The sequence below is a fragment of the Salmo salar genome, chromosome 21 (assembly GCF_965601325.2).
Source record: "Salmo salar chromosome 21, fSalSal1, whole genome shotgun sequence".
Classification (NCBI taxonomy): Eukaryota; Metazoa; Chordata; class Actinopteri; order Salmoniformes; family Salmonidae; genus Salmo; species Salmo salar.
The window spans coordinates 35,449,078-35,467,686 of NC_138311.1; the positions used below are offsets into that span (position 1 = coordinate 35,449,078).

Sequence of the window (18,609 nt, forward strand, 5' to 3'; positions counted from 1 at the left end):
GCTACCATGTTGTTGTCATGTGTTGCCTTGTTATGTTGTTGTCTTAGGTCTCTCTTTATGTAGTGTTGTGTCTCTCTTGTTGTGATGTGTGTTTTGTCCTATATTTATATTGTATTTTTATTTTTAAATCCCAGGCCCTGTCTCCACAGGAGGCCTTTTGCCTTTTGGTAGGCCGTCATTGTAAATAAGAATTTGTTCTTAACTGACTTGCCTAGTTAAAGAAAGGTTAAATATTTTTTTTAAATAAAACAAATACACAAACCTACACAAACACAAAACTGAGTAGAATATTATTGCCAGACTGATCACTTTGATAGGCCCGTGGCAGACAGCAGATTGCCATATAAAGACATTCCTCTTTGTGTAGTTGTGTTGGTTCGCGTGTCACTTCCTTCCTCGTTTATTTGAATAGATTCATTGTCGCTTGACTTCTGAGGGAGAGACAGTGCACTGCCTGCCTGTCAAGCAGTGAGAGCAGCAGACACACTGAAGGAAGGAAAGTGACACAGACAGACTCACAGACAGATCCGCCAGTCAACTCACCTCCCTCAGGTAATTCAATCTCCTGACCTAGGGGCCTCTCAGTGTCACTGTGTTCCTCTGCATGTGTCTTATTACGTTGAATCTACTGGGAAAATGGTCTGTGACTGCACGTTGATTCTGATGAGGATGAATGATGATGATGCATTTCTGTTGCTTTAACAGTCCATAAGGGTTCACAGATAGTCCTGTGAGTGTTAATAGATCGTGTCGTCCTGGAATCTGAGGGCAGCATGTGTAGTAGACATGCTGATCAATGCGCAGCATTGCCATGTCTTGACTGTAAAGTCAGCAGACTATGGTGACAGAGAGCAGAAGTAAACCATTGCACAGTGGTTAAACAGGAAGTACGTTGGGATGTGGTTAGCCTTGCTGCAACTACTGAAAAGTATTCTAACATGTGAAAGCTAACAGTAACTCAGATATAAATTTACATTTTCTAAAAGATTCCAACATATCTTCACTATTCATTGAATAACATGTGCATCAGCATGTGGAATTGGCTGACACGTGAATTTGTAATCTTTTGAACTCACACTGCTGTAGCCATTTGAAAATTATGAACAAAATATAATATATATTTTGTCTTTCAATTGTGCTTGAAGAATCCATAACACACACTACACTTAAAGGAATGTGCCTTTGAATACAAAATTTTTTAGAGAAACCAAGGAAGCACAATTGATTGCTGTATAAAGATTACTTTGAGTGACAGACAGATTGGCTTTGATAAATGTCCACATCATAATATTGTTCCAATAAACCTCTCTTCCTATATCTAATCCATGCAAATGTACCTTACTCTTTGATTATTTTCTTACTACATAATGAATAAGCTGTTTGTTTAAAAGAGAACAAGATTTACATGTGAAATCTGATGTACCATGATTGATGTTTGTGGGTATTGCAGTTTTATTTCCATAAAGGCCCTTGATGATTTTAGTGACTGAGTCCACAGGTAATCCTTGATGACAGATGAGGGTTTTAGGGATTTCAAATCAAGTAACTGGATTTGCCTCATGAAAGATAATGCCCCTCATGATCAAAATGCAAAGACAAATTTTACTTCATCATCAAAAAGTAAAGTCTGGGTAAATGTCGGCCCTAAAAAGGCAATAATGTCCTATTGTTAGATTAGTGAACATCACAGTGTCATTGTGTCATCCAGCGTGTGGTTTATTGAATCATCAGAGAGTGTCTCACTGCTGATTGAAATGAAATCCTTGCAAAGTGACAAAGCTGGTCATTTTGAAACATGGTGTGAAAATACATCAGTTTCGCTTCTGCTTCTGACCTCTATAGCTATAGTGGGCGAAAGGTAACAAAACCCGGATCTCCTTGTTCTTACTTATTTTAGAATTTAGAAGTGTGCTACTGGGCCTCACGAGTGGCGCAGCAGTCTAAGGCACTGCATCGCAGTTCTAGAGGTGTCACTACAGACCTGGGTTCGATCCTGGGCTGTATCACAACCGGCCGTGATCGGGAGTCCCATAGGGCGGCGCACAATTGGCCCAGTGTCGTCCAGGTTAGGGGAGGGTTTGGCTGGGGGGCTTTACTTGGCTCATTGCGCTCTAGCGACTCGTGTTGTGGGCCGGGCGCCTGCAGGCTGACCTCGGTGAATGGTGTTTCCTCCGACACATTGGTGCGGCTGGCTTCCGGGTTAAGCAGGCGTGTGTTATGAAGCGCTGTTTGGTGGCTCGTGTTTCGGAGGACGCATGACTTGACCTTCGCCTCCTGAGCCCGTTGGGGAGTTGCAGCGATGAGACAAGATTGAAATTGGGGAGAAAAAGGGGGTAAAAATATAATATATAATAAAGAAGTGGGCTACTACAGTACATACATTGTTGAATATAGACGAATAATGGTCTCTAGACCCTTCTCCATACTATAGGTTTAGAAAACCATAGATGTAATCTCTAGAAGCCACTCAGGTTTCTTCTGATGAGGTGGGTGACAATGGAAAGAGAGACATTTGTTACTCATCCCCAAACTTCACACCTCGGAGGCAAGCAGAGCAGACCTAGTTTAAAATGGGTCTCTGTATCTAACGTGACCTTATATCTCTCGCTGTGTCTGTGGTTTACAGCCGTAGAGCTCTCGATGAAGCCACAGTGAAATGGCAGCCATTCTTCCTGTCTGTTATCACTATAGCAACCTGTACTTCACTCTCAACTCAGACTGAGGCCTAGAATGTATACTTAGTCCTAAGGTAGATGAGGAAGAATTCAGAGAAGTTTCCGATAAACACATACTCACGCACAAACTTTGATTTGGTCTGGCTAACCACATTGAATGTCACAAGACAAACTTCTCTGAATTGCATAATAGATTATTTTCCCTATTTCACACAAGTCTTAAGCAATATCCTCATGATGATTTTGTATATGTGTTGTTGGGGATACTTGGAAATGCTAGTTTTGTGATAATGACTTGCAGTTGCAAAGAGGTGTAATAAAGACACATGAATAGTGTGAATTACCTCACCAGAAAAAGTATAAAGAAGCTCACTAGAAGCAGAATACTTTAGAACGAAATAGACATCAGAGCCCAGAACCACTGGGTACAGCAAATCACATTTTGTAGCAATTATCAGTGACAACATGCAGAAAGTTCCTCCTTGTTGAGTATGTTCATGGGTTTATAAAGTTGAAGTTGTGTTTGATGGTTTCAGATCCCACAAAATGGCTGCTCCAGCACAGATTTCTCAAGATGAGTTGGAAGAACTGAGAGAAGCCTTTGCTAAGATCGGTGAGAGCCTGACAGGGAGCCTGAACAAACTCCAATCCTGATTTTCCCCCATACTAAGACGGAAACTGAAACATAGTTGATAAATCATAGACTCACTTCACTCTCTCTTTTATTCTGGGTCACTGACTCATTATGCATTCAACAAGGCTACATTTTACATGACCTTTGACTTATCCGTCCTGTTCCAGATGTGGACTCTCATGGCCACATTGGCACAGAAGAGCTCAATGACCTGTTCAAAGCTTCCAACCTGCCATTGCCGGGATACAAAGTCAGAGAGATCATCCAGGATCTGACCAAGACAGGAGACATGCATGACGGCAAAGTCACCTTCGACGAGTTTGCTAATGTAAGTTCAGAGGTCAAGAGGTTCAAATCAATGGCGTTTACAAAAAGTAAATGTCAAAGAACAATAGAACATAGCTTAATACATTTTCACATGACACCAGAGATACATGGTCTCATCTTACCACAATTTTTCCTTTCACTAAGGTGGTCCATGGACTGAAGAGTACAGAAGTTGCTAAGACCTTCAAGAAAGCCATCAACAAGAAGGAGGGCATCTATGCCGTAGCAGGAACTTCAGAGCAGTCCAGCTCAGGCACACAGCACTCCTACTCAGGTGACTGCCCCTACTTGTTTCACTGAATGAGAATGCCCCCAAGCTACCTATTTGAGTCACTCTCTAGATATATCTGTAGCCAACATGACACAGGAAGCACAAATCATTCAAATGAGACATACAGAACCACATCTATCTCTATGTCTGGAACAATCCATAAGTACAACAACTCTTCCTGGTCTGTGAAGTCACATATCTGAACGTCTCTGATTGGCTAATGTATATAAATATTTCCCATAAGTACAAATACTGTATATTGTGCATTCACCCCCATACCCACACCTTTCTCCACTGACAGAGGAGGAGAAGGTGGCTTTTGTGAACTGGGTGAATAAGGCCTTGGAGAAAGACCCAGACTGCAAGCATGTCCTCCCCATGGACCCCACCACCAACGATCTGTTCACCGCTGTCGGAGATGGGATCGTTTTATGGTACTTTCTAACTGGTCTCATAGACTTACTTTAGAGTAAAAACCGATTCCTATGGCAATATTCCATTGATATCTAACTATGCATCTCTCCTTCACCTGGTAGTAAGATGATCAACCAGTCTGTTCCGGACACCATCGATGAAAGAACCATCAACAAGAAGAAGCTCACACCCTTCACCATCCAGGTAACCTTTTACAGACATTACTGTAACACCACATGACTATCACAGGACAGCAGCTTTGTATAACCCATTGACACAGTAGTTTATTTTCTTTGTCATTATATACACTATGTCATACACATCTACAGTATGCTGTGTGTGTGCTGTGCTCTAACAGGAGAATCTGAACCTGGCTCTGAACTCTGCGTCGGCCATTGGCTGCCACGTAGTGAACATCGGAGCAGAGGACCTGAAGGAAGGCAGACAGCATCTGGTCCTGGGCCTGCTCTGGCAAGTCATCAAGATCGGTTTGTTTGCTGACATCGAGATCAGCAGGAACGAAGGTGTGTGTGTGTGTGTGTGTGTGTGTGTGTGTGTGTGTGTGTGTGTGTGTGTGTGTGGTGTGTGTGTGTGTGTGTGTGTGTGTGTGTGTGTGTGTGTGTGTGTGTGTGTGTGTTAAATGTTTATTTGAATATGGGCTTTCAATATGTATGTGTTTTATAACTTTTTAACACGAGGGTGTCTATATATCTACTGTACATCACTTGATCTCTGTAGCCTTGTTTGAATTTATGTGTGTGTATAATAATATCAATGGTGTGTGCAGCTCTGATAGCCCTGCTGAGGGATGGGGAGAGCCTGGAGGACCTGATGAAGCTGTCCCCAGAGGAGCTGCTGCTGCGCTGGGCCAACTATCACCTAGAGGAGGCCGGCTGCTCCAAGATCAACAACTTCAGCTCTGACATAAAGGTGGGTCACACACGCTATGTCGGATCTGGATTGTCATATGACTGTGTCGCTCCTGGATCTTCATGTGCATTTGTGATTGTATTAATTTTCTGTTTTGCATTACAGGATTCCAAGGCCTACTACAACATCCTGAACCAAGTGGCCCCTAAGGGAGATGAGGAGGGAATCCCTCCTATTGCCATCGACATTTCAGGGATAAGGGTACATGCTCTTCCTACACTAGAAACATCAACCATTGAAGGTGCAATATTTTCGTCATTTCCTGGTTGCTAAAATCCGAATAGTTCGCCAAATGTATGTGACAATACAAGCAATGTATAGAATAGAGCAGGTATTTCCAATCTGGGGTACGCGTACCCCCAGGGCTACGGGCAATGCCGTCGGGGGTACGCCAAATAAAAATGTGATTCACATCTAAAAATGTTGCCTCGTTTCACAGCCAAAAATAAAATGTAACCATCTAGTATTCAGCGAAATAACAACACAATGTCAAATACAGGTAGCCTAGTAAAATATTTAACATCCAATCACAATAACCGTTACTCTCTCGCGTGAAACCTTCACTCTTGCACAGACATTTAGAAACAAAATTACAATTTGAAAAATAAGCAACGGGAGTTTTTTGAGCGAGAATAAAGACGACTTTCGAGTAGTAAGACTTGTATAAAAGCAACAGATACCATTAATAAGAAGGGGCTAGAAGCGTCTTATATGGTGAGCTACCGAGTGGCTAGGACAGGCAAGCCCCATACTATTGTGGAGGACTTAATTCTTCCTGCTGCTGCGGATATGTTTGGGACTATGCTGGGGGAAAAGGCAAAAAAAAACAATACAGAAAATGGCTTCATCAAACAACACTGTATCATGACGCATCAGTGACATGGCAGGAGATGTTTAGAAAAAATTACTGCTTCGCATACAAGCCAGTAAATTATATGCGTTACAGCTGGATGAGTCAGCAGACTTGGCGGGCCTGGCACAGCTCCTGGTATATGTCTGTTACATTTATGGGGGGTCAATTAAGGAAGACATCCTCTTCTGCAAACCACTGGAAACCAGGACAACAGGAGACAATATTTTTAAAGTACTAGACAGCTTTGTGACATCAAATGGACTTTGGTGGTCAAGATGTGTTGGTATCTGTACTGATGGCACAAAAGCCATGACAGTGAGACATAGTAGAGAGGTAATGCGCGTGCAAGCAGTTGCTCCCGATGCCACTTCAGGACACTGCAGCATCCACCGAGAGGCTCTTGCTGCCAAGGGAATGCCTAACAGCTTGAAAGACATTTTGGACACTACAGTGAAAATGGTTAACTTTGTTAAAGCAAGGCCCCTAAACTCTCGTGTATTTTCTGCACTATGCAATGATATGGGCAGCGACCATGTAACGCTTTTACAACATACAGAAGTGCGCTGGTTATCAAGGGGCAAAGTATTGACACGTTTTTTTTTAATTGAGAGACGAGCTTAAAATTTTCTTTACTGACCATAATTTTCACTTGTCTGACCGCTTGCATAATGACGAGTTTCTCACACGACTGGTCTATCTGGGTGATGTTTTTTCTCGCCTGAATGATCTGAATCTTGAGTTACAGGGACTCTCCCCAACTATAGCTCTTTTCTGTCTGCATTAACAAAGACAACACATACTGTAGGTCTTGCCATCATTGTAGGATTTTTTTTGTGTGCAAGTGAACTCAAGCTTACGGACAATGTCAAATGTGATATAGCGAAGCACCTGAGTGAGCTGGGTGCGCAATTACGCAGGTACTTACCGACACGGACGACACAAACAACTGGATTCGTTATCCCTTTCATGCCCAGCCTCCAGTCCACTTACCGATATCTGAACAAGAGAGCCTCATCAAAATTCCAACAAGCGGTTCTGTGAAAATTGAGTATCCTGCCTTGGCAAATCGCGCTGTTAAGACACTGATGCCCTTTGCAACCACTGTACCCATGTGAGAGTGGATTCTCGGCCCTCTCTAGTATGAAAACTAAATACAGGCACAGACTGTGTGTGGAAAATGATTTAAGACTGAGACTTTCTCCAACACAACCCAACATTGCAGAGTTAATATTCTATGAACAAATAAGGTTTTATAAGTAAGATGGCTAAATAAAGAGAAACATTATTGATTATTATGATTTGTGCCGGGTTCCCATGAGCCGGGTTGTGACAAACTCACACTGATTCTTATGTTTAATAAATGTATCGTATAGTGTGTGTGTGGCAGGCTTACAATGATGCCAAAAAAACAAATTTGAGAGTGCGCTGGCCCTGGTGCTAGAAGGGGGTACGCAGCTGGAGGTTGAATGTTTGAAGTGGTACCACTGGTGTAGAGAATCATTGTACCATCTAAACTGCTGTGAAATATTTTTTCAATAACAAAGAATGTGTTTTCAGCTGTTTGAAACTTTACAAAACTGAAAATAAAAGACGAAGAAACTAAACTTTAGAACGGGAACCATAGAAATAGTGCACTTAGAACACATCTACCCCTTCTTAGACTTGCTATCAATGAGAATGATACATCTATTACTAACATTTCTATGTGAATTTGGTCAGGTCACCCAAAAAGTTACATGTTGCAGCTTTAAATTTAGATTTCAGCCAACCTGATCAACAGACAGTGTTGTTCTTCTAGCCACCTAGGTTAAAAATGGCTGCTAAATTGACCATATTATCAATGAGTGATACATCAGATGTTGCTGTTAAAGATCTCCCTACCACCCCCTGCAGGAGAAAGAGGACATAAAGAGAGCAGAGTGCATGTTGGAGCAGGCTGACCGTCTGGGCTGCCGGCAGTTTGTCACAGCAACAGACGTGGTCCGCGGCAACCCTAAGCTGAACTTAGCATACATTGCCAACCTGTTCAACAAGTACCCTGCCCTGAAGAAGCCTGAGAACCAGGACATCGACTGGAGCTCCATCGAGGGTCAGTTTTGGGACCAGACCATAACCCAGTTCCTGAGCATCCCTTCTTCCTGATTATAATATAAACCATATATACAAGGCCTAAACCAGTGTGTAATGCTGTCTCGGCCACTTCCAGGTGAAACCAGAGAGGAGCGCACCTTCAGGAACTGGATGAACTCACTGGGGGTCAACCCTCGTGTCAACCACCTCTATGTGTAAGTACAGGTCACTCCATCTTATTACACACCATTTCCAATCATTTGGAAACCACACTCATTTAAAGTGTGTGTGCATGTTTTACAGGGACATAGATGATGCTTTGGTCATCTTCCAGCTCTATGAGAAGATCAATGTGCCAGTGGATTGGGACAGAGTAAACAAACCCCCTTACTCCAAACTGGGCAGCAACATGAAGAAGGTGAGACAAGGAACAATACGAGTTCTCCCAAAGTGCGATCATGATTAAAATGATCAATTGTCCTTTTTTTTAACAGTACAAAACATACACATACAGACGCACACAAGTATCAACGACATCACACCTACCCAGACCTGCTCACACCCCCATCTCCAGCACCCACATCATTATCCGCCACAGCCTCAAACTGCACCATTTTGTTTCTCTCCGTCACCCACGTACTTTCAGCATTTAGATAAGAACATGCTTTACCTTTCCATTGTGTTAACGATGGAGGTTTGGTTGTTTTCCCGTTTTTAAGTTTACATTTTTTTCAAGATGATTGACGAGAAAAGTATCATCCAACCCATCGGGTATCTCACTGCACTTTCATATGCCTGAAATATGCAGACAGATTAAAAGCACATTTACATTGTAATACTTATGACAGCCAACTTTCTAACTCTGCTGATAACTTTTGGACTTTATAGCATTCCCAGAAGGCATTGATTATTGAGTTATTGTTCGTTTTACACTTAATACATGACTCTGTCGTTGTGCTGTAGAATTAGTGAATTTTGTATCTTGCATAATACATTCTTTACATTAGTTTAAACTGGAATAAGCGTACATTTTCGTTAACCTGTAATTTTGTTAGGTACGTTCCAATATTCCCTCCATTTTGTGCCAATATCACTTATTTTTAAGTCTTGGTTCCAATAGATGTTATTTTTTCTAAGAGATTGTCTGTTGGATAGGCTCTCTGCAAGGTTTTGTACAGTGCCTTTGGAAAGTATTCAGACCCCTTGACTTTTTCCACATTTTGTTAGGTTACAGCCTTATTCTAAAATTCATTAAATCGTTTTTTTCCCCTCATCAATCTACACACAATACCCCATAATGACAAAGCAAAAACAGGTTTGCAAATATATTAAAAAGGCAAATATCTCATTTACATAAGTATTCAGACCTTTTACTCAATACTTTGTTGAAGGACATTTGGCAGCGATTACAGCCTTGTGTCTTCTTTGGTATGACTCTACAAGCTTGGCACACCTGTATTTGGGGAGTTTCTCCCATTCTTCTCTGCAGATCATCTCAAGCTCTGTCAGGTTGGATGGGGAGCGTTGCTGCACAGCTATTTTCAGGTCTCTCCTGGGCCACTCAAGGACATTCAGAGATTTGGCTGGGCTGGGCCACTCAAGGACATTCAGAGATTTGTCCCGAAGCCACTCCTGCGTTGTCTTGGATGTGTGCTTAGGGTTGTTATCCTGTTGGAAGGTGAACCTTCGCCCCAGTCTGAGGTCCTGAGCAATCTGGAGCAGGTTTTCATCAAGGATCTCTCTGTAACGCTGAAAAAATCCCCACAGCGTGATGCTGCCACTACCATGTTTCACCGTAGGGATGGTGCCAGCTTTCCTCCAGATGTGACACTTGGCATTCAGGCCAAAGAGTTCAATCTTGGTTTCATCAGACCAGAGAATCTTGTTTCTCATGGTCTGAGAGTCTTTAGGTGCTATTTGGAAAACTCCAAGCGGGCTGTCGTGTGCCATTTACTGAGGAGAGGCTTTTGTCTGGCCATTCCACCATATTGGCCTGATTGGTGGAGTGCTACAGAGATGGTTGTCCTTCTGGAAGGTTCTCCCATCTCCAAAGAGGAACTCTGGAGCTCTGTCAGAGTGACCATCGGGTTCTTGGTCACCTCCCTGACCAAGGCCTTTCTCCCCCGATTGCTCAGTTTGGCCAGGCAGCCAACTCTAGAAATTGCGGCCAGCTCTAGGAAGAGTCTTGGTGGTTCCAAACTTATTCCATTTAAGAATGATGGAGACCACTGTGTTCTTGCGGACCTTCAATGCCTCAGATTTGTTTTGGTACCCTTCCCCAAACCTGTGCCTTGACAACAATCCTGTCTCAGAGCTCTACGGACAATTCCTTCGACCTCATGGCTTGGTTTTTGCTCTGACAATCACTGTCAATTGTGGGACCTTATATAGACAGGTGAGCGCCTTTCCAAATCATGTCCAATCAATTGAATTTACCACAGGTGGACTCCAATAAAGTTGATCAATGGAAACAGGGTGCCCCTAAGCCCCTAAGATCAGTTTCGAGTCTCATAGTATAGGGTCTGAATACTTATGTAAATAAGGTATTTCTGTTTTTGCCAAAATTTCCCAACATTTCTAAAAACCTGTTTTCACTTTGTCATTGTGGGGTATTGTGTGTAGATTGCTGAGGATTTGTATTTATTTAATCCATTTTAGAATAAGGCTGTAACGTAATAAAATGAGGAAAAAGTCAAGGGGTCTGAATACTTTCCGAAGGCACTGTACAAAACCTTGCAGAGAGCCTATCCAACAGATATACTTTTCCCACGGCACTTGCCTATCATATGAATATCCTTTTTTGACTCAAATAGGATTCCCTCAAGATGGCTCTGACGCCTGTCACGAGAATTTTCACTCCCAATGATGATAACTAAACAATCATTTAAGCTTTGACCAATTCCCGATGTTTGTAAGACCATGGGTTTAATAATAATTAGGCATAGTCTCAGATTCTGCAAAAGGTTCGTTGTTCTTTATTCACGAGAGCTCTGAAGTAAAAAATGCATACACAGTCATTTTATAACTCCCACACACACACCACACACACACACACACACACACACACACCACACACTCACTTTATCACTTTTCTACCAGCCTAAGCCTCCCTAGATTAGAAAAGGCCCTCTTTCCTGTTGTCAGTTTTTCAGAGTTACAACCAGGTCATGTGTAGTTCAATTGTCCTTTGTTTTCTCAACCATACATTTCTCACCCTTAACTTGTCTCACACATACATTATTGGATTATAGTCTTATAATTCTAATACATTTCACATAGTCGTATACGTGTCAAGGTGGAATTCTTTAGTCATTACTTTAAACATATAAATTCCTTTAGCAACGCCCAAAAGATTTAAAATAGAAATTTCACAAATATGAAACTTTTAAGTTGCATGTATTTAAAAATATCTACATTGGTCAGTCCAAAATTCCCTTTTAATTCTGTCATGGAAAAACATGTATTTCCTATTACCAAGTCATTTACGGTGTCTATGCCTTTAGTTTTCCATGTGGACCAATTTATCTGTGAATTCTGAAAAGCTATCCAAGGATTGTTCCACAGGGTTGTGATTTTATGGAGTAATATTGGTTCATGTAGAACACGTTTCATTTTCTTCCATATTGTTATAGTGTTCTTAGCTATGAAGATGTTACTGTTCTTAGCTTTATTATTTGAAAATAGAGATGAGCATGCACGTCTTCAATATGTACCCATTGGTCCTCTTTAGAGCATTTAACTACAATGAGTATCCAAAACATTAAGAACACCTGCTCTTTCCATGACATAGATTGACCAGGTATATCCAGGTGAAAGCTATGATCTCTTATTGATGTCACTTGTTAAATTCACTTCAATTAGTGTAGATGAAGGGGAGGAGACAGGTTAAATAAGGATTTTTAAACCTTGAGACAATTGAGACATGAATTGTGTATGTGTGCCATTCAGAGGGTGAATGGGAAAGACAAAATATATAAGTGCCTTTGAACGGGGCATGGCAGTAGGTAAGCGCACTGGTTTGTGTCAAGAACTGCAACGCTGCTGTTTTTTTCACGCTCAACAGTTTCCTGTGTGTATCAAGAATGGTCCACAACCCAACGGACATCTAGCCAACTTGACAAAACTGTGGGAAACATTGGAGCAAACATGGGCCAGCATCCCTGTGGAACGCTTTCGACACCTTGTAGAGTCCATGCCTAGACAAATTGAGGCTATTCTGAGGTTCATATGCCCATATAATGTCTGTTATGACCGAATATACTTTTTTAAAGAATGTCTTCGGTGAGGTAATTGGTATTACCAAGAATAAATATAAGTACTTTGGGAGCCATGCCAATCTGAAGAGGTTTATTCTACCTGTAAGATTTTAGATTTTTTTTAACCTTTATTTAACTAGGCAAGTCAGTTTCAACTGGCTCCTCCGTCGAGACGTTCCCTGAATGCCCATCTGCTAGCCGCGACCCGCTAGCTGTCTAGAGCATATCGGACTGTTAGCTGAAGAGGCCCATCGGACAAATTCTTTGGCCACAATACCTATTATGCCAATTGGCCTGGACCTTTTTACCACACGGAGCCCTGCTGATCCATCACGACTGGTCTGCCAACGTAACAGCACGAGGGGGCTACAACAGACTTCTTCCGTCGCGGCGTCCCTCTAAGGGTCTTCTGCTAGCTTGCTAGGGCCGGCCCGCTAGCTGTCTGAATCGCCGTGTCTCCAACCCACCAAACTACTCACTGGACCCCATGATCACTCGGCTACGCATGCCTCTCCCTAATGTCAATATGCCTTGTCCATTGCTGTTTTGGATAGTGATTATTGCCTTATTTCACTGTAGAGCCTCTTGCCCTGCTCAATACGCCTTAGCTAACCCTTTAGTTCCACCTCCCACACATGCGGTGACCTCACCTGGTTTAAATTATGTTTCTAGAGACAATATCTCTCTCATCGTCACTCAATGCATAGGTTTACCTCCACTGTATTCACATCCTACCATACCTTAGTTTGTACATTATTCCTTGAATCTATTCTACCATGCCCAGAAACCTGCTCCTTTAACTCTCTGTTCCGAACGTACTAGACGATCAGTTCTTATAGCCTTTAGCAATACCCTACTCCTCTTCTGTACCTCTGGTGATGTAGAGGTTAAACCAGGCCCTGCAGTGCCTAGCTCCACTCCCATTCCCCAGGCGCTCTCATTTGTTGACTTCTGTAACTGTAAAAGCCTTGGTTTCATGCATGTTAACATTAGAAGCCTCCTCCCTAAGTTTGTTTAATTCACTGCTTTAGCACACTCTGCCAACCCGGATGTCCTAGCAGTGTCTGAATCCTGGCTCAGGAAGACCACCAAAAACCCTGAAATTTCCATGCCTACAATAACATTTTCCGACAAGATTGAACTGCCAAAGGGGGCGGAGTTGCAATCTACTGCAGAGATAGCCTGCAGAGTTCTGTTTTACTATCCAGGTCTGTGCCCAAACAATTCGAGCTTCTACTTCTAAAAATTCACCTTTCCAGAAACAAGTCTCTCACTGTTGCCGCTTGCTATAGACCACCCTCTGCCCCCAGCTGTGCCCTCGACACCATATGTGAACTGATTGCCCCCCATCTATCTTCTGAGCTCGTGCTGCTAGGTGACCTAAACTGGGACATGTTTAACACCCCGGCCGTCCTACAATCTAAGCTTGATGCCCTCCATCTCACACAAATTATCAATGAACCTACGAGGTACAACCCCAAATCCGTAAACACGGGCACCCTCTTAGATATCATCCTAACCAACCTGCCCTCCAAATACAACTCTGCTGTCCTCAACCAGGATCTCAGCGATCACTGCCTCATTGCCTGCATCCGTAATGGGTCTCCGGTCAAATGACCACTCCTCATCACTGTCAAACGCTCCCTAAAACACTTCAGCGATGCAGGCCTTTCTAATCGACCTGGTATCCTGGAAGGATATTGACCTCATTCCGTCAGTAGAGGATGCCGGGTTATTCTTTAAAAGTGCTTTCCTCACCATCTTAAATAAGCATGCCCCATTCAAATAATGTAGAACCAGGAACAGATATAGCCCTTGGTTCACTCTAGACCTGACTGCCCTTGACCAGCACAAAAACATCCTGAGGCGTTCTGTATTAGCATCGAATAGCCCCCGCGATATGCAACTTTTCAGGGAAGTTAGGAACCAATATACACAGGCAGTTAGGAAAGCAAAGGCTTGCTTTTTCAAACAGAAATTTGCATTCTGTAGCACAAACTCCAAAAAGTTCTGGGACACTGTAAAGTCCATGGAGAATGAGAGCACCTCCTCCCAGCTGCCCACTGCACTGAGGCTAGGAAACACTGTCACCACCAATAAATCCACGATAATTGAGAATTTCAATAAGCATTTTTCTACGGCTGGCCATGCTTTCCACCTGGCTACCCCTACCCCGGTCAACAGCCCTGCTCCCCCCACAGCAACTTGCCCAAGCCTCCCCCATTTCTCCTTCACCCAAATCCAGATAGCTGATGTTCTGAAAGAGGTGCAAAATGTAGACCCCTACAAATCAGCCGGGCTAGACAATCTGGACCTTCTCTTTCTAAAATGATCCGCCGAAATTGTTGCAACCCCTATTACTAGCCTGTTCAACCTCTCTTTCGTATCGTCTGAGATCCCCAAAGATTGGAAAGCTGCCGTGGTCATCCCCCTCTTCAAAGGGGGAGACACTCTAGACCCAAACTGCTACAGACCTATATCTATCCTACCCTGCCTTTCTACGGTCTTTCGAAAGCCAAGTTAACAAACAGATCACCCACCATTTCGAATCCCACCGTACCTTCTCCGCTATGCATTCTGGTTTCCGAGCTGGTCATGGGTGCACCTCAGCCATGCTCAAAGTCCTAAACGATATCATAACCGCCATCAATAAGAGACAATACTGTGTAGCTGTATTCATCGACCTGGCCAAGGCTTTCGACTCTGTCAATCACCACATTCTTATCGGCAGACTCAACAGTCTTGGTTTGTCAAATGACTGTCTCGCTGGTTCACCAACTCCTTCACAGACAGAGCTCAGTGTGTCAAATCGGAGGGCCTGTTGTCCGGACCTCTGGCAGTCTCTATGGGTGTGCCACAGGGTTCAATTCTTGGGCCAACTCTTTTCTCTGTATACATCAGTGATTTCGCTCTTGCTGCTGGTGATTCTCTGACCCACCTCTACTCAGACGACACCATTCTGTATACTTCTGGCCCTTCTTTGGACACTGTGTTAACTAACCTCCAGACGAGTTTCAATGCCATACAATTCTCCTTCCATGGCCTCCAACTGCTCTTAAATGCAAGTAAAACTAAATGCATGCTCTTCAACCGATCGCTGCCCAGACCTGCCCGCCCGTCCAGCATCACTACTCTGGACAACTACAAATACCTGGGTGTCTGGTTAGACTGTAAACTTTCCTTCCAGACTCACATTAAGCATCTCCAATCCAAAATTAAATCTAGAATCGGCTTCCTATTTCGCAACAAAGCATCCTTCACTCATGCTGCCAAACATACCCTCGTAAAAAACGGACTATCCGACCGGTCCTTGACTTTGGCAATGTCATTTACAAAATAGCCTCCAACACTCTACTCAGCAAATTGGATGCAGTCTATCACAGTGCCATCCGTTTTGTCACCAAAGCCCCATATACTACCCACCACTGCGACCTGTATGCTCTCGTTGGCTGGCCCTCGCTTCATATTTGTCACCAAACCCACTGGCTCCAGGTCATCTATAAGTCTTTTGCTAGGTAAAGCCCCACCTTATCTCAGCTCACTATTCACCATAGCCTCACCCACCCGTAGCACGCGCTACAGCAGGTATATTTCACTGGTCACCCCCAAAGCCAATTCCTCATTTGGCTGCCTTTCCTTCCAGTTCTCTGCTGCCAATGATTGGAACAAACTGCAAAAATCACTGAAGCTGGAGACTCATATCTCCCTAACTAACTTTAAGCACCAGCTGTCAGAGCAGCTCACAGATCACTGCACCTGTACATAGCCCATCTGTAAATAGCCCATCCAACTACCTCATCCCCATACTGTTGTTTATTTTATTTTGCTCCTTTGCACCCCAGTATCTCTACTTGCACACTCATCTTCTGCATATCTATCACTCCAGCGTTTAATTGTAATTATTTCGCCACTATGGCCTATTTATTGCCTTACCTCCCTTATCCTACCTCATTTGCACACACTGTATGTTTATTTATTCCATGTGTAACTCTGTTGTTGTTTGTGTCGCACTGCTTTGCTTTATCTTGGCCAGGTCGCAGTTGTAAAGGAGAACTTGTTCTCAACTAGCCTCCCTGGTTAAATAAAGGTGAAATAAAAAAATAATAAAATAAAATTGATAAATCTATATTTAGTTTTTTAGCGTATTGTATTAAACTGAAACATGTTATTGTATTTGTTTGTGTCTATTCTTAATAAACTGTGTTTGATTGATATGGATCAAGTCTAGTAAGACTTTTCCCATTCTATTGCTGTTATTTTTTGTCACAATTTATTAAACTTACAGGTGTGTGATCAGCAGTTTACTCTCCAGATTCTCCTGGTTTTAATATAACTGAGAAACCTTTTTGATACATGGAACTAGAAGCACTGAATTGAGTGACCTGTGTTGTCATTTGTGAAAATAAGGGTGATACTTTGTCCCAAAATGTTAAATAAAATTCTATGAGAAGCCCGTCCATTCCTGGTGTTTTTCTCCACGCAAACATTTTAACAGTATCTAATATTTTTTGGGGGGGTGATCTGTTTTTAGTAATTATTTTTTGTCTGCTGATAATTGCTTCAGTGTTGTTGAGTCTAAGAAGGTTGTAGGATCAGTCCAACTGTTGTTTATTTTTGATTTATACAGATTTTCATAGAAGCTTTTCAATTGATTGACTGATTACTGATTGATTGATTGTGTTTGTCTGTGCCAGTTGGAGAACTGTAACTATGCAGTGGAGCTTGGGAAGAAGGAGGCCAAGTTCTCCCTGGTTGGCATCGCTGGACAGGACCTGAATGAAGGCAACAGAAAACTCACCCAGGCGCTGCTGTGGCAGCTGATGAGGAGGTAATGCAACAGAATACTGTTAAAATGCTTCAGATTATACATTTTTCCTGTTCCGGTCATGTGATCAGGAAAAACCCCTATGCAGGCCCAATGCATACTCCATAATTCCACATTTAGAAGGATCCATCTCTTTCTCTCAGGTACACACTGAACATTCTGGAGGAGCTTGGTGATGGGCAGAAGGTGAATGATGACACCATCGTCACCTGGGTCAACGATACACTCACACAGGCTGGCAAAGGCACCATCTCTGGATTCAAGGTAGGCTGTACCTCTGCTGTTGAACATTTTCCTGACCATGGTACCTTTTTTTAAGTTCTAGACTTCATTTAGTCACTAAGCAGTAGAGAAAATACAAATACAGCACCCTCAACAGCAATAGCTCTCAGTGTGTGTGTGTGTGTGTGTGTGTGTCTGTGCCTCTGTAGGATGGGTCCATTGCCACCAGTATGCCAGTCCTGGACCTGATTGATGCCATCCAGCCAGGCTCTATCCGCTATGACCTAATCAAGGTGGAGGACCTGACTGATGAGGAGAAGCTCAATAACGCCAAGTACGTACTATGTGATGATAATCAAATTTAGGTACTAGCTTGATGAAAGAGAGGAAACGTTCAAGTTAACAGATGTAAAGATATCCCCACTAACACATCTCCTCTTAATCCTACCTGTTGTCAGGTATGCCATCTCCATGGCCAGGAAGATCGGAGCGCGGGTGTACGCCCTGCCTGAGGACCTGGTGGAGGTCAAACCTAAGATGGTGATGACGGTGTTCGCCTGCCTGATGGCCCGGGGCATGAAGAGGGTGTAGGGGTCACGACACCACAGAACACATCACCTGAAGCTGTTTTCAGCACAACAACCAGAATCAGGGAAAAGAGAATACTAGCTCACTAAGTCAAGACAATTTCAATAATATAGCTAGTATGTCAGGAAATCACGGATTCAAAACTCAGGCCTAATATAGCGAAGAGCAGATAAAACTGGATAATATCACAAAGTCAAGCATTTTATTTTGATACGAGATTAAGCTCTTTCTAACTTTACTTTTTACTTCTTTAATTGATGCTATTAATGATGTGTTTTTCAATTTTAAATAGAGACCATTTTGCTTACAGACTGAAAATAAAGACATCAGGGAAACTGATGATTTTTTTTGTATTAAAAAAGAATGTTACTTGGTTTTGTTCACACGTATTGTAATACACATATTCTACACCTGTACAGTATGAGCAGCCTACTTACAAATAGTTGTTCTGCATTAAGAATCTACTCATGTGATAAACCATCTAGTTCACTTAAACATAGAGAACACATTCAAAACAGAACCCACCAATCCTATATTTGCATGT

General features: G+C 42.7%; 1 protein-coding gene across 1 annotated transcript; it reads left to right on the top strand.

Annotated features, from left to right (window-relative positions):
• The first annotated feature begins 412 nt into the window (after window positions 1-412).
• On the top strand, window positions 413-18,439 carry lcp1 (lymphocyte cytosolic protein 1 (L-plastin)). Its single transcript, XM_014165132.3, has 16 exons — window positions 413-552; window positions 3,212-3,288; window positions 3,477-3,637; window positions 3,781-3,910; window positions 4,209-4,341; window positions 4,444-4,525; window positions 4,680-4,845; window positions 5,109-5,251; window positions 5,357-5,452; window positions 7,998-8,193; window positions 8,311-8,389; window positions 8,478-8,592; window positions 17,125-17,258; window positions 17,399-17,519; window positions 17,687-17,811; window positions 17,936-18,439. The coding sequence occupies exons 2-16, from the start codon at window positions 3,222-3,224 to the stop codon at window positions 18,066-18,068; spliced, it is 1,881 nt and encodes a 626-aa protein (XP_014020607.1). The 5' UTR covers window positions 413-552; window positions 3,212-3,221; the 3' UTR covers window positions 18,069-18,439.
• The last annotated feature ends 170 nt before the right edge of the window (window positions 18,440-18,609 follow it).